Here is a 16,734-nt window from a genome sequence, read left to right as displayed (position 1 = left end):
GGACTTGCTACATGTGGGTGTGTACATCAGCTGAACCCTGGACTAAGAGTCTCAGAATAAATGGCAAGCCTTCCAGCTTGAGATATATTTTCCTGTCTTTAAAGTCTTCTGATCTATAGTGAAAATAAACATGGAGAACGAGGTTTCTCTTTTCTAGGCTCAAATGAAGTGCCTTCCATGTTGTTGGCACTCGCTCAAGAAACATTTAAATGAATGATTTGGAAGTGCAGGCAAGCTGGCTGGGACATCTGTCACTGTGCTGATGGCCAGCATGGATTTGGTCGGTCCAGCTGGCTGGGTGTGGCTTCTCGTCTTCCCCTGGTACTCCTCCTGGAGCTGGGGGGACGGTAGTGGGGGGGAGCAGGCTACCTTCTAAGGAAGAGCACAGCTTTCCTTCCATTTAGGAAATGTTATAAGAATATTTCCAGGATGCTCCTATACCTGTTTTGTGTTTGTTACCCAGTTACTTCCATTTCCAGGACCGCCTTCCCTGTACATAATGAGTGCCACCTTGCCCACTACCCATCCAAAGGGCCGGGAGTTGTGGAGGGTCCTTCTTTCCCAATTCCCATATGTGGCAATTTTATCATCCCCAATCCCAGACTTGTGCCTGAGGCTTTCACACCAAGGCCCAGGTTTTCGATGGCAGGTTTTTGGCAGAGCTGCCAGCCTCGTAAAACAAGGTAATGGTCTTTAGGAAGTAATCACTTTAGCTATTGTTTCCCAGCAGTTGCCAGAGAGTCTAGAAAGGACCTAGTGACTTCACGACAGTACAGCAAAAGGGAGAACAGCAGCTGCAGCAGCAGCCTGTGGACGGCAGGGAAGGTGACTGCTAATTTTACAAGCACTTGGAGATATTCTGGCACCTTCATAGGACACCAGGGAACCTGCAGTCACTTTTGCTGGCTGACTTTTCAATCTCCTAACATTGAAAAGCTCAATAGGAAAGAACTTAAATCCATTGTAAGGTTTTGCAATTTTCTCTAAGGTCAATATTACACATGGAATGCCTAATGGGAAATTGCTACAAAAATGGCAGCTAATTACAGGTTAGTGGATAAAACAACACCCTTCTCTGGAGATCCTGTGCACGTAGGTTGAAGGATAAAATAGGGCTGAATGGTATTTGATTTATTTGTATTTATCCAAGTCAGTGGCCCAGGCAGGAAGGTAATATATGAAAAGGGACATTTTTGGAATAGCTGTTTTTGAATTACGCTCATGAAATACACACTGTGCTACGGAGGACATGTGGGAAAGCTACACTCTGACCGCATGACTAATTTTTAAAGCCTTGCATAGAGAGAATTCCCCCCAAGAACACAGCTGGGCTATTCCTTCGTGGACTGAGTGTGTCAATTATGAATTGAACTAAGATGAAATTTTCCTCCAGTATGGCAAATGAACTGAGGAGTGTACCCTGCAGCCAAGGTATTATGTAGTAGTTCATACACCAAGTACTATTATTTTATTAACTTTAAGAACATGTTTTACATAAAAACAGGCAACATCAAAAAAGCTCAGTTGATAAATGAACATACTATATCACAGATGATTTCATTCCACATTAACCTACATGTATTAGCTTAAACTGAAGGATTAGGGGGAAAAATTGGATCTCATTCCACCTTTAATTAAGGATACAAATTGTTCCAAAGTTATTTCATTAGGATTCTGAAAATCAAAGATTAACCTGTGTCATCTGATCCATGCAGCAAGTGATAAATTCAGTATTTTTAAAGGAAACATTGAATTTTTTTCTTGAGTCAAATTGAAACCTTTCAGAAACTTGTTTAAATGCATCAAGTCCTACCCACCTTTTTAGTATGTATGAGCAAAATACTATTTAATTTCACACTCAACTAATCCTTTAATAATTTTCTTTCAGCCAGAATGAAAAAGGCCAGTATTAATTTCCTAATAAAATTTTTTTCAAAAGTTATCGAGGATATGACTATAACCTTGGACCAGTTTCAATTTCTTTTTATTTTTTCTGAGAATACACCAAAGATTAATGTCAATGGCAAGTGAGAAATTGTCCCTAGAGAACTATTCAAGGACTTTTTCTCACTACATTTGATTGGACTGGAATGAACTGACATTATAGCATCTTTATCATCACCTTTAAAATTCTATTTTCTCTTAGTAGCAACAGTGAAGACTTTAGAACTATTACTTACTTTAAATGAATAAAGTATATCACAGACAAAAATAGACACTTTTACATTAAAGCAACATCAAGGGCCTCAATTTCATTGAACAGAAACAAATTCTGAAGAAATTTACAGGTATGATTTAATTTTAGAGAGTGCTCTTTCTTTAGGGAAAAAAATGAAACTAGATCTCTCATTTGTCTGTATGGGCAAGATAAGGTAAACGTCATGATCAAAACACATGCCAGTTAGAAACTTGATCACAGAAATGATGCTCAGTGTTGAAGCCCAACAATAAACAAACAACAAACAAAAACCCCCACTCTAACCAGAGGCATTTAGGCCTCTCCATTGAATTTCCTGTTTCCCACCGGTTTACGATCCTTAATGTTACTGGATGAATGGCTGCATATTTGAGATGATTAAAAATAAAAGACAGGCTTAAAAGCACCTCCTCCTCTAGTATGTAATTACATACAAACTAAAGATTCCTTCTGACAGTCCTAGGAACCCCATTTGTTACTGTTTCATGTGTAAGCACCATTGAACCAATTTTTAAAGCACATTTGCAGTTATCAAATGTTTAGTGTGTCCTCAAGTTTCATTGATTTGTTTGCCTTTAAGCAAGAAAAGAGTAAAGTGTGTTATTCTCCTCTGCTTCTTATCATATCTGAATTGTCAAAAATGTTAATTTTGGAAGGGCTTTTAATCACTATTTTCCCCAACAGACTAGAATGGCTCCATGAAATTTGACAATTAAGGAAATCTCTATCCCCAGAAGAAGCACATATCTGACCCTCTAAACTGCATGCAAAGTAAGGGTCTGTGTGAGAATATTTTTCCCAAACTCCCGATGGGCATGGCAGACAATATGTAGAAAAATCTGAGTTTTGAACTGACCAACTTCAAGTCTTTTAAAATCCTTGGGCAAAAAAAACCAAAAAATATCATCTAGCAGTTAAAAAAATTGTTGACTTACAAATTATAGAAAAGATATGTTATCTACAATATACGCCAGGTGACCCATTAAATTTAAAAAACGTATCCGAATGGGTAACTACATTAAAAGTACCATCTTGGATTTTGGTGCTTTCCTAAATTCTGAAATCACTATTAAGGAGGGACGATACCAGATTTTTGTGTTGTTCTTTTCTTCGGAGAATGGGGAAGAAGTTGGAAAGAGAAGGAAGTAAACCTTCACTCTTTGGTACAGCCCTGTATAGCAAACTTCAGCCTGGGGCACATTTTTATGGTCAAATTAAAAACCTTTGAGAATAGGAGTTTATCATAGAAATGCTGACAGATCCTAACCCAGAGAAGGGCTAGGAGCAACACAGTAATATTAAGAAAGCTCTCCCTCAGCACGATTGAGCTTCAGCGCAAGGGATAGAGTTGTCTAATGGACGCCCTTGACCAGTAAACAACCGTGATTTAATGTGCTTGAGACTTGGTCATATGGGAGCTCTGTGACCCTCTAAGTCAAATTTTCTTTTCTTTTTGTTTTCAACTGAAATACACCTCAAAGGGTAAAGGATTGCAATTTTAGCCTTCATTCATGGATATATTGCTTTCTTTCAACAATATCTGACGGGCCTGTTAACTGCCACCCATGGGGAGCAGGTTGCAGGAAGGTCTCATTGAACACAAAACACCAAGTGTTTTCAGTAGTTTATTCACATTTTTTTCTCTGTTTATTTTTAATATGCACCACGTGTAAGTTAGATGAGGACTACGGTAAAAACATTTTTGATGACTGAAATCTTACTTTTCCTTCTAACGATCTGGAGCAAATCACATATTCATTGATCATGATGAATAAAATGATTTCTGCTACAATGTTGAGAAAAAAATGTGTTCATTAATATGAACACATGTCTACAGAGATGATTTACACGATGCAAGTAATGAAAGAGTTCTTCCTTAACTAGTCAACTATCAAACTGAAAAGATGAATCTTAAAATTCCCTTGAAAATACCATATGGTTGGTCATGTGTCAGTAAAAGAAAGATGGTCCCCATCACCAGGCTACCACCATAAGAGAGCTATATTAAATACTTGGGAAAAAATATGGAAAAACTTGTGGTGATGATTAAATTGATAATTACATAGATACACTGCCATAATGATACATATTTGTTCTATGATAAGTGAAATCAAAAATAAGATCAATTTGGTTATAGAAATTCCTTAAAGAACACCACCACTTAATTATTTCAAACTTGAACTATCCCAAGAAGGTCGAGAAAAAAATTAGAAAGCACTGGCTAAAAGCAAAGCAATCTGGATACACCAATGTAGTCAGCATGCCTTGTGCTTGTCTGTTAACCCTCTGAGTACATCTCTGACATTCAGGATCTTGGTAGCTTAATGTGAGAAAGATTGCATTCCATCTGATTACTCAAGATTTCTACTTGACTGGTCACATTCCACTCTTTATTCAGCACAGATCACTCAAATTCTACAGTGATGTGCTGGGATCCCCATGATGAATGGGCCTTGCATTCTTCTGAGCTGCCCTTCTGCAGTGTGCTGAGAAACACTCCCCAGCTTCACACAGTCCAGAGTCCCCCTAGACGTCGATGAGAAAAGGCCTGAGCCATGCACTGCAGGCTCAGTACACTAGATGCTGTAGCAATATAGTTAATGCCCACAGAAAAAGCAGTAATTCAGAGAAAGAAAGGAAAATGACAGTCCACTGCAGGTAGGTCTCTGCCCATTGCATTCTTCATACTTTTAGAGTTGAGGCCAGGCTGTAGAGCTACTCCATAGCCTTGGAATAGCGCTTTGCTTTATATTTCTAGAGAAAGCAATAATTTCCGACTAATTCAGTGTTCCTCATTAATATGGAATCTACCTACACACCAACACTCTTTCTGGTGTTCTGTGCCTCCCACCCCCACCTCCCCCCAAAAAACAACTCAGCTAATTTACTAATTTATGCTACTTTGTGATTTTGTGTGTTATCGCTTCTGGATGCTCCAAAAGGGGGGAAAAAACCCTTAATAAATAATATGCTGTTTACATGTCAGGACAACACAGACCACAGAGATGAACCTAAATGTAAAAGAGAAAAAATTTTGGAGATGGCGTTGCAAAAGTAATGACATGTGATTTAAAAATCCATATTAATGTAGACCATAGTTTCAGGGTTGAAGAGTAAAAATGCAGCAAGTGAAGATCAATGTGCATTTGAAAATAAAGGACTATAGAAATGTTGTTCACAAATTTTAAGACTCTCAGGTATTAAAATATATTCAAACAGAGAACATAGGTACTGTTCAGCCACCAGATGCAAATTTCATGAGATATCCCTCCCTGGTTGTCTCATGGATCCCAGAGCTCAGCAAACCTTGGGAGCACATTTGAGCTGGGCACCTGCCTCTAAGACACGCCAGGAGAATCCTCTCTGAGCACTGCGGTGATGCACAGAACCTGCGAATCCCCATTCTAAAATGGAATCTGTTCCAGAAGAAACTCAGGCCTGGAGACTCTGCACTAGGGAGATCGATTTGGTGACAGGAGTGAAAATACAGGTCTCAGACAGGACTTGGCCCAAAGACAGAAAAAACACTATGACTTCCTGGACAGCTAAAGACAGTGGTATTAAAAAAAATCATTTTAGGAGATGGAGGTTTTATGCTCAGGGATATCATCTAGGTCTTTCATCCTGATCTTCCTGGGAGACTATACAGGTAACCTAAAGGTGCACATGGAATTGTCTTGCCAGTGGTTTATTCACTGAAAACTTATTGTTAGAACATTCTGGATTGTGTTCCCAGTGTGCTTTCTCCTCAGCCATCTTGCAAAGCACCTGCCTCCAGGCTCCTTGTGCCCCAGCTCTCCTATGTGTGGATTTCATACTAGATGTAGATTGCACAGTGATGACCACAGTGCGTGGAAGCAGGTGAGAAAAAGCACAGGATGTTATTCCCTCTTACTGTTTGAAATTCCAGCCCTGCAGAGCACCGGGCAATTTATTGCTCTTTTCCACCAGTTGTTTCTTTCCTGTAGATGTCTGACACTGAGTAGAGAGACCCTCACTCACCAAGCACAAGACAAGCTATGGTGACTCCCTGAGAGTCTGCGCTGGTGCTAGCAGCAGCTGATATGGAAGCAGCATTTCTGGGGCATCATCAGTACATCTTCATGTGGAGACAATTTGGGGGGGCACCATCTATTTCCGGGGTCAAGCTCTTTGCCACAAACCCAATTCCCTCCACTTGGGATGCAGAACTCACTGCAACTGACAGTCATATCTCTAACGAAAAAAAAATCCTTCTGAATAGGATTGTGAAGAAGAAAGAATAGTGCGTGTGTCGAAGTTATAAACCTGCCATGTTCTTAAACCCACAGAAAAGGACAAACAAGATATCATTCTAAATGTCCTTCTTTTCTGGACATTTCAGCATCTAACAACACCCCTTGATCTGCAGTAAAATCAAGAAACATGTGTGTATACATCCAAAGACCTGAAAAATTCCCCAACAAGAATTCTCAATAAAATTCTATGCACTCAGAGGGTTAACAAGTGCTATATTACATACTGCAGATCCTAGCTTGACTGATGAAAACATTCATTGCTTCTAAGTTTAAAAAAAAAATTGCAAATTGGCCTTAACCCTTTGAGGACTCTGTTAGCAGCAAATTACCATCTTCACAATCACCACGTGTCATCTCATTCAGTGAAGGGAAACCGCTACGAAGATACCTGAAAACACTTTCAGTTCTGCCATTCAAGCATTGAGCGCTAGATAGATCAGATGAAACTGTTTTACACAAATTTTGGGGAAAAAAAATCTCAGAGTCTCAAAGGGTTAAGCTAGGACTTTGAGTAAAAGGGTCTTATTAAAAGGGCGAGTTGGGGGAGCGAACAGTCTCGGAGGAGCTTGGGGAGTAGTCTTCCGATTCCGAGTTGAGTTCGGGAGGAGCTGGCTGCGCCTTGTACCGGCTCCTCACATCCTGGTTGCGTCTTCGTCGGAAAACCTGCCTCTCCTTATCAAGAGCGGTGGTCTAGCAGGGGCATAAAATGAGAAAGAGGACAATTAGGGCGAGGGAAATGGCAAAACAAACTCTTTCTAGAACTTTCTGAGGTCAGAAAAAATACACTGGCCAAGTTCACCTGTCCATCATGGCACACTTTTTGTTGACAGTCACCACTCTCAGGGAGCCCTCTGCTCCCCACAAATCCAGGTCTTTAAGGGACCTGGTCATGACATCTGCAGGCACAGGCAGGATGGATGGTGTACTGGGTTTGACCCTTCCCCACCCCTCCCCAGACTTTTGCTAGCTCCACATTTATTTACCCTTGGTGGCTCCTAGGCTAGCCAGAGGACACTCCCATCTTCTCTGAAAAGGGGTGCCTGAGTCCTGTGTGTAAAACCCCCCCTTGGGCAACTTCAATTAACATGCAGCTCGGGTAGCTGCATAATACAGATGAAAGGTGATGAAGTTGTCAGTCAGACATGGAAACGGAGCCACGGCTCATCCTGTTCTTGTAGCGCCTCCTCACTCTAAATGATCTTATTATCTGTTGATGAGGGAGTGTGGATGAACTTCTGGGAAGGATTGGTTTAATTTTAATGAAACCAATGCCTGAAATTGAACACTGCTTTGAATGCAATTAAACCAAGTGGAAACCTTCCCACGGATTTCACTTTACAAAGTTCATTTTCATCGTTGTATGTGGTAATTTAGGAAACTGAGATTCAGTTTTGTAGGTATTCCAACTCCCAGTCTCTATGCCTCAATTTCCTGAGGAGACCTCCGAGGAGTCCCCGGATGTGCTATCTGCCTGTAGCTCTGGAAGTTACCATGACATCAGAATGGGGACGTCATGACTTCATCACAGATTTAGTGGGTGTGGGGGAAAATGGGGTCATTACAGAGAAACCTTACACAGAAAGCAGAAGAGTAGGTATGAGGTCTGAAGAAAAATATCGAACGCATATAAAAGTTGAAGGCGTTCTTGTTTGAAAATCCCTCTTTCAAAGGATGTAGCCTGAAGGTTATTCTGCTTTTAAGAGATTACTTTTCCTCTATGCGGATATACACCACCATTTTTCCTCTTGAAAATTTACTGTTAGCTCCTTCAAAGAACAGAGATAAATTTATAGCCAGCCTGGTTCTGAGAACAAAGCGAAAACTAAGCCCCCCATACAACTGCAGTATAGCATTAGGGCAATCTTAGATCTAAAATAGGCCAATCAAAGTTCCAAAACGAAGTAATAAAGAGATAAAGAGAGGCAGTGTGTAGAACCAGTACAGTAAATGGCTTCATTAGGCTGAACTGCTCTACTTTAGAAACTATCCACCCACTGAATGAACAGTGTTACAAACCAATGAGGAAGATAAACTTCAATAATTCACTTCTTGTCTCACTAGATTGTTAATACAATGATTCAGTAACTGGTCTGTTGAAACGTCTACCTTTGATTCTACTTGTTGAATTTTTAAGGACGCTCATATAGTTGTTAGTCTTATACCTATTGGTTTTATGATATTTTCAGTGTCATAAACCCAAATTCCTAACTTTATTTAAAACATTGTAAAGTTACAACACATGGTATTTTGCTTTCAAAGCAAACTGAAATGTTCTGTTTGTGTAGAGTTGAATGTTTGTAAAAAAAACAGACATCTATTTAGTCTGCCTTACATAAAAAGCATTTTGTAGTTAATCCAAGAGTAATATAAACACCTCTTGGTCATAAGAAATCTTTCTATTTCTACCTCCTTGAGAAAGAAAAAAGTCATTGGCATTGGAATGAATTCTGACTTGTGAACAGAGGCAGTCAGATGTGGGGAAGAAAAGCACATCGGGTTTTTGCGTCCCACTCTGTCGGGGATTTTGCGCCCCACTCTGCCCATTGCTGACCATTCACCAGGGTTTCTCATCTTTTAAATAAGGAGCACCTTTCCACTGTCATAGAGTTGCTATAGGTAGAAATGGATGTGCAAATGCTTTCTAAACAGCCAAGACTCCCAGAAATGTAAGGTGTTCTTTTCTTTACAACCTGATGTAAGACATTGTTTTAAAATCAAATAGCTGCAGGTTATAGAAAAGCAATGTGCACAAAGCCCACGTTAGAACTTAACTCACTACTTTCCCTCCTTCCTTTAGTTTCCCTGGTGCCCTCTTGTTATTTACTTCATTTCCCCATTATCCACTCAATACTTCACACTCTTAGCTGCAGCCACTGAAATACACCATTCTCCACAAATACTGTAATTCAGTTTATGCAGAAGCCGGTGGCACTTAATGTTGAGCCCATGCTTGGATGGTCCCCTCACCCTCATTTTCACCTTCATTTCTGCAAATCCTTATAAGCACAATCATATTCCCTTCCTTACTTGTCCTGCCTAGAAAGCCCTTCCCCTGTCCCTGTTGAAGCAGTCAGTTCTGGCCACTCCTGCAGATTTCCCTAGTCAGCAGCTTTCTAGATGTTCACCTTTGTAGATAAGGCCTCATGCACAAAGGCTCCTGAGCTTTCAGGTGCATGGATCCCCAGGATGCTCATGACACTTATTCTTGGAAATGTATCATGGTCATGGGCATGTGTCATGGAATAAGTGGTTCAAGGTTGTCTCTATTGGATTTGCAGACTCTTAGAGTTGAATGAGGGTTCATAAAGCATTTTTGTCCAATGCTCTGTCTTTATAGGCAGGGAAGCTGAGGCCTAGGCATGTGGAAAGACTTGCCCATATGCATTGCTAACTAGGAACAGAACTCAATCTTCTCCTGTGCAAGGCCCAAGCAGTGTCTTCCCATTTACTCTGAAGTTTATTGAAATGATAAATTAAAGTCACTGCACTCCCAGAAGCTCATCCCTTCTCTGTTCCCAGCCAGCATGAGCTAGGGAAAGACACTGGCCACAGGTAGTATCAAAGGCCAAAAGACAGTGGCTTCTCCACATTGATGATCAGAGAAACTTCTCTTTGTAGAAGCAGACAGGATCCACCATGTGGACAATCCCGTGAACACATTCTGAATTTTGACGCTCGTGAACTCCTAAGGAGACCTGAGTCTGATGACAGAGGTGCAGTTTTCTACCCCTCAGGTCCTCGTAATATTCTCAAACCAGCACTGAGGACTCCCAACTGACTTGCTCTCAGAGATGTTCCAGAGGGCATCACTGCCCACAGGTCTTTCCTTCTCGGCCCCCACCCACTCTGCTTAGAGAAAGTATTTTAGGAACTTCTTTCTTCTCTATTTCCATGACAATCTAGTATCGTTATTGTTGTTCATCCTGCCTGCACCATAATCGACCCTAATTAACTGTTTTCCCTACCACATTGTAGACTCTTTGGAGGACCAAGGTCAAGCCTTGGATATCGTCTCTGTGTTTTCCACAGTTCACAGCACACAGTAGACACTCTATGAACTTTGTGGCATTTGAAAGATGGGAAACAATGAAGGCAATCTGTTTCTCTTTCTTCAGAAACTTTGTGGCTTTTGAAATATGAGAAAATATAATAGAGGTGATCTGCTTCTCTCTGGAGCACCCACCTTCTGGTCCATTCTGCACACAGCTGTCAGGTCAATTTCTACAAGGTCCAATTAATTTATTTACAGCTCCTCATAAAGCCCAATTTCTTTCCTTGGCCCAGCCTTTGCCATGTGCTTCCAATAAAAACTTCCAGGGTGTAGTACCTATTATTACTCAAAATGATCCTATGGCATAAGTAGAGTCATTGTCTTCCTTTAGTGGACACTTGATTTTCAAGCACAGCATCTGTTTACTCTGCCTATGGTTAACTATACTTTAATTTCTCTTTGGATACCTCCTCACTCCCACATTCCATGATTCCAATGAAGTTGACCCTACTCCTATCTCTGGGAGTAGGGTTGGGGTGGGCTTGTGACTCAGGAGTAAGCCTGAATTTACTGCATTCCCCAATATCCATGAATGGCCCAAGATGGGCACCCGACTCTGTCAATAGGACATGGTAAGACTTTTGCTGGAACTTCACATTTATAATGAACCCCAATTTTGAGAGATTGGCAGGCCGGGAGCTGCTTCTCCCATCCTGGGTACCATGTGAAGTCCAAAACTAAAGCCAACACAGGGGGGCAGGACTGGAGATGTCAAGAAACCAAGCATTAACTGAGTGCTGGATCCATCCATCACTGAAGTCAGACTCAACCTGTGAACCTTTCAGGTTATGTAAAAGAATACATTTCCTTTTTTGCTTAAGTCAGTTTGGTTTTGGTTTTCTTCACTTGCCATCAAAACAGTCCAAACTGATATATCTCTGAATGTGCTTTAATCATTCTCACATCTACCTCTTGGTTCAAGGTACTTGCCAACATGAAATTACCTCTCTTCCTCTCTCTGCTCACTCAAATTTATTTATTTTTTTTTTTTTTTAAAAATGGAGTCTCACTCTTGTTGCCCAGGCTGGAATGCAGTGGCACAATCTTGGCTCACTGCAACCGCCGCCTCCTGGGTTCAAGTGATTCTCCTGCCTCAGTCTCCCAAGTAGCTGGGATTACAGGCACCCACCACCACACCCAGCTAATTTTTGTATTTTCAGTAGAGATGGGGTTTCACCATGTCGGCCTGGCTGGTCTCAAACTCCTGACCTCAGGTGATCCACCTGCCTTGGCCTCCCAAAGTGCTGGGATTACAGGTGTGAGCCACTGCACCCTGCCAATTTATTTATTCTTGAAGACTTGATCAAATTTTACCTTCTGTACCATATTTTTTCTTTCTAAACTCCTTAGGCAAAAATTGTTTTGACCAAACTTTTGGGAATTAATTGCACACTGACATTCTATTTTTTTTTTTCTTTGCCTATTCCCCAAATACCTTGCCAACTATTCTATGGGAGAATTTGAAACTTCTTTGCATTTTCCAGATGATTAGTAGACTGTGACACACATATTAAGTGTGTATTAAATACTTCTTAATTAATATAGCATTATTTTAGTGGACTGTATACTTTCTGAATAATAACAATAGCAAAAAATAGAATTCAAAGCAACTCTAACACAAAAGAGTAAGAAGTTAAAAGTATTAAGAGTCAATATTTAAGACTATAACTTATGTTTCAAATATGACCAAATTCTTATGTCAGATAAAGTTAAAATTCTCTTACGAATTCACTCATCCAACAAGCATTTATTGTGGTCTAATTTCTTATCATACTAAACACCGTAACATATGATGTTTAGAAGTTTGTGGCCACAAAATTAACTTGACTCTAAAACAGGTGCAGTTCATCTTTTCCAAATGAATTTGATAGCCCAGATATGCAGTCTGGGACAGATGAAGTTACCAAGGAAATAGCACTATAGGCTACTATATAAGTTTTACAAGGTGTTGTCATAAAATATGTAATCCAATTGAAAATGTCTTGCCCGCCCCTGAAAAAGAAAAAAAGCATTTGAAACATAATTTGTTCCTCTGAAATCCTGCATCACAGCTTCAGATTCTGAGCCCTTTCAACCACTTCTAAAAGGCACCTTTACTATTTTTGTTGGTGGGGTCAGGGGGGAGTCCTCAAGAGTCAACTTGATTTTGTTTGTGTGTGCATGGCTAGCTTTACTCTTTATCAGTCACAGAAAAATCCCCAGACATCAAGCAAATAGGGTCTCTTTTTAATGCCTATTTTTGTAAATTAAGGATGTCCTCAGGTACAGGCTTGAGGCTCCATGAACACTTAAGAGTTCCTAATGGATTTATTATTTTATTAGTTATTTTGTTCATAGTTTGTACCTTTGTCGGAACCTACATGAATAGGCTTGCAGTAGAATTCTCAAGTGTTTCCTTAGTAAGTTACCACTTCATTAAGAGATCCTAAGAGACTCTGAAGAGTGCATTATCACATTTTGGTGCTAATTATCACAGGTTAGAGGTAAGCAAGAACTCTCTTGAGATTCTGGAGTTGACCAGTGGTAACCAAGGATGCAGCTCTAACCTAGTTACTTCAAATAAGTGCATGATAGAGACTGCCACACTATGTACTGGGTGGGAGCTGAGTAATGATGGCCTGGGGGAAGCTGGTAAAGAGAGAACACATGGTTGATTAAATAAAATGGTATAGAGAAATGGACTAATATAAACCTGTCCTACCCAGAAGAAACACTGCATATTTCTACCGTGAACTGTAAGCCCTGGCTTATCACAAAGCCCTTAGCAGATGCTAGATCAAGTGTGAAAACAGAGGAATGGTAAAATAATGCCAGCTACCTCAGCAACTCAGGTGGTTGCACACGTGGTAGCTGAAAACCTTAGGGAAATCCCTCCCCATCATGTTGGTGCCTGCCATAATACCAGGCATACATAACTAAAAGACAGTGCTTGCCTATTATCAGATTTATTCCCATAAAGGATACATATACTGAATTTGGCCAGTGGCCTATTCTGTTACAATGAAATGACAGTATCCTCCACATGTGCTCAGATAGTTTAAATCCTTTGTTCTGACATTAAATTTGGAAACTCAGTATAAAGACATATGAACTACCCATCTGGTATGTCTGTAATATTAAAGGAAAAACATAGCATAGAGGAGGAAGGTCAGGAATAATCAAGAACATGAATTGAAGCATTAGCTTAGATTTTGCCAGTCTGAGTCACCCCACGTCTCTAATGCTTGTCTTGTCTGGTAGCTTAAGTTTAATCCCCTTGGAAGCAGCAGTAGGTGGAAGTCAGGAGAATTAGCTTTTTGTCCTAGCTCAGCTAATTATATGACCTTGGACATGTTTTCTAACCACACCGAGCCCCAATTTCCAGGTCCATAGACTGAAGGGGGGTTATTGTGCATGATTCTCTAGGGAAACTTTCACCTATGAAATTCTATGAATATGCTTAATATCACCATCAATCTACTTAATGGGTTATGTTTTTCTCTTAGCAAACAATAGGCCTTACAGTCTATGGACCAAACATATTTCTGTTCTGCAATACTTGCAGGATTCACAAGAGATGTACTCATTTTCATTGTGAGGCAATGTTTTCTGTCATGGCAGTAATTATTGGATTTAAGTAACTGCATTTTTCAGAGGCAAATGTGGACTGCTTTTCCTTTTTTGCTTTTCTTAATTTATTGCTAGCCATCACATACAGTCTTCATTTCATTAATAAAAGAACATTATTGTGCATTTTGCCTTTTAGTCCATCCATTATTCATACTGCCTAGGAGACCGAACTGGGGATGCAGCTGCTGGGACATTAATCTCAGGAACCCTTTCTTTTGCTTTACCCTCACTCTGCGGGGACTACATTACGATTTGCTTGTCAGTTTGGAAATGTTTTGCTTGCTAGTAAAATTAAACTGACAAATCGATTGAAATAGCCACCCTCCTCATTTTATTGGGCTTACTCTCATGCTTATTGCAGTTGTTTTGTTTTGCTTTCATATCCTTTTGAGGTCTTGCCAGAAATGACACAGTATCTGAAGACATGGCATGGCTTTTCTTAAAGACGACCATTAAAATGGCAAAAGAAGGCCTTCGTGGGATGCAACTAAGTAGCCTTCCAAGCTGCTTACTTTCTTGGCATGATTATCTTAAATATTATTCCCCATTTTTCCTGGGAGAGCTGACCTTATGCTTCTGCACTACTAATCTTAAACACAGGCTTCTCCTGCTGACCTGGTTCTTAATAGAGTCTTAAATTGGCCTAGCTCTGCAGTGGGTTTCTGATGGCCTGCTATCAGACAGTTAAAATTACAGCCAATTGGTGGGGGTTGAGCTCAGGACAAAATTCGTGTGCTTCCTCTGCCCAACAGCCCCTGATTTTCTTATAGGAGCCCAACCTCAGTGGAGTTGCCATGTTTGTTCTCCATCATATGAGTAAACTAAACAGCAACCAAAAGCACAGTTTGCCTTAAAAAAATCTATGAAAATGTAGTGCCTACAAAGCAGGTGAGTCGGGGTAGTTCCTTTTATTGCAGAAACCATTTTAACCTTGCCAAAAAGCTTAGTCCTGGATTGCTAAAAGTGGGATGTTATTCTGGAGCATCTCGTATGTGATTTGACTGCCCAAACTTTGATGGATCCAAAAACGTGTCTATCCTGAAAATCAGTGAAAAAATGGTCCCTTCTTTGGAGAGTTCCACCATTTATTTGTTAACTTTACAAATATTTATTGAAGGCATTTTCTACTAGGCAGTGGAGATATAGTTTTTAGTAAGCCCTAATCCTGTTCTTGTGGAATTTACATTTGTACACATGGTGCCTTTTAATTTAGACATATTTTCCCCCTAGAAAGGGTGTTGGAAAACTTTTCTGGAGAGGGCCAAATAGTTAATATTTTAAGTTGTGCAAGTCACATGGTTCTCTGACTCAACTACTCAACTCTGCTGCTGTAGGGCAAAGGCAGCCATAGACAGTTTGCAAATGAATGTGTATGACTGTGTTCCAATAAAACTTTATTTACAAAAAAAGGAAGTGGGCTACATTTGGCCCATTGGCCGTGGTTTGCCAATTCCTGTCCTAGAGGATCACATTTTAAACTTACACTTCATCAGTATTTTTGGCTATAGCTACTTCAGGTAAAACATAATGCCATAAATACTCACAAGAAATATAACATATACATTACTGAGCATTTTACCCTAATCAGAGGATTAAAAATTTCATGATTCTACTTTAATAACAAATGCCTCTCTCTGAAGAGAGATCAGTGTTCTCAGGAGAATCTGTGAAGTGGGTGATTTGCTCTTGAAAGTCAGGGAAACATATATCAATTTTTTTTTTTTTTTTTTTTTTTTTTTTTTTCTTTGGGCTGGGGTGTGTGAAAGCCAGGCTGGAGTGCAGTGCTAATTTAATCCTCACCACAGATTTTGAAGGTGGATAACACTTTTCTCCTTTTTGTAGGTGTGGAAATTGAAAATCAGATGAAGAGGCCGGGCGCGGTGGCTCAAGCCTGTAATCCCAGCACTTTGGGAGGCCGAGACGGGTGGATCACGAGGTCAGGAGATCGAGACCATCTACACGGTGAAACCCCGTCTCTACTAAAAAATACAAAAACTAGCCGGGCGAGATGGCGGGCGCCTGTAGTCCCAGCTACTTGGGAGGCTGAGGCAGGAGAATGGCGTAAACCCGGGAGGTGGAGCTTGCAGTGAGCCGAGATTGCGCCACTGCACTCCAGCCTGGGCAACAGAGCTAGACTCCGTCTCAAAAAAAAAAAAAAAAAAAAATCAGACGAAGAATGTAACTTGCCTAAGGTTACTCTGCAGGAAATGGGGTGGACTAGATCTAAACCCAGGGCTTCTTGACTCCAAAGCCACACTCTCTCTGTACACTGGGCTGCCAATCTTTAATTAAGTTAATTTAATTTCAATCTCCATTACTTTTTTTTTGAGAAGGAGATTTGCTCTTGTTGCCAAGGCTGGAGTACGGTAGTGTGATCTCGGCTCACTGCATCTCTGCCTCCCTGGCCCAAATGATTCTCCTGCCTCAGCCTCCTGAGTTGCTGGGATTACAGGTGCCCACCACCACACCCAGCTAATGTTTTGTATTTTTGGTAGAGATGGGGTTTCACCATGTTGGCCAGGCTAGTCTTGAACTCCTGACCTTAGGTGATCCACCCAACTCAGCCTCCCAAAGTGTTGAGATTACAGGTGTGAGTCACC

At 40.5% G+C, this 16,734-nt stretch overlaps 1 protein-coding gene across 3 annotated transcripts in view; it reads right to left on the bottom strand.

Annotated features, from left to right (window-relative positions):
* Positions 1 to 1,449: 1,449 nt before the first annotated feature.
* DCLK1 (doublecortin-like kinase 1) overlaps positions 1,450 to 16,734 on the bottom strand; it is a 354,978-nt gene continuing 339,693 nt past the window's right edge. For all 3 annotated transcript variants that reach the window (XM_011943027.1, XM_011943029.1, XM_011943028.1), the window contains one exon: positions 1,450 to 7,164. In XM_011943027.1, coding sequence (XP_011798417.1) covers positions 7,107 to 7,164 — 58 coding nt within the window. In that variant the 3' untranslated portion in view covers positions 1,450 to 7,106. The remainder of the gene's footprint in view (positions 7,165 to 16,734) is intronic.

Source organism: Colobus angolensis, unplaced genomic scaffold, assembly GCF_000951035.1.
Source record: "Colobus angolensis palliatus isolate OR3802 unplaced genomic scaffold, Cang.pa_1.0 Scaffold214, whole genome shotgun sequence".
Lineage (NCBI taxonomy): Eukaryota > Metazoa > Chordata > Mammalia > Primates > Cercopithecidae > Colobus > Colobus angolensis.
Note: the sequence above shows the minus strand (reverse complement) of the source record. Positions and strands in the feature narration are given on the sequence as shown.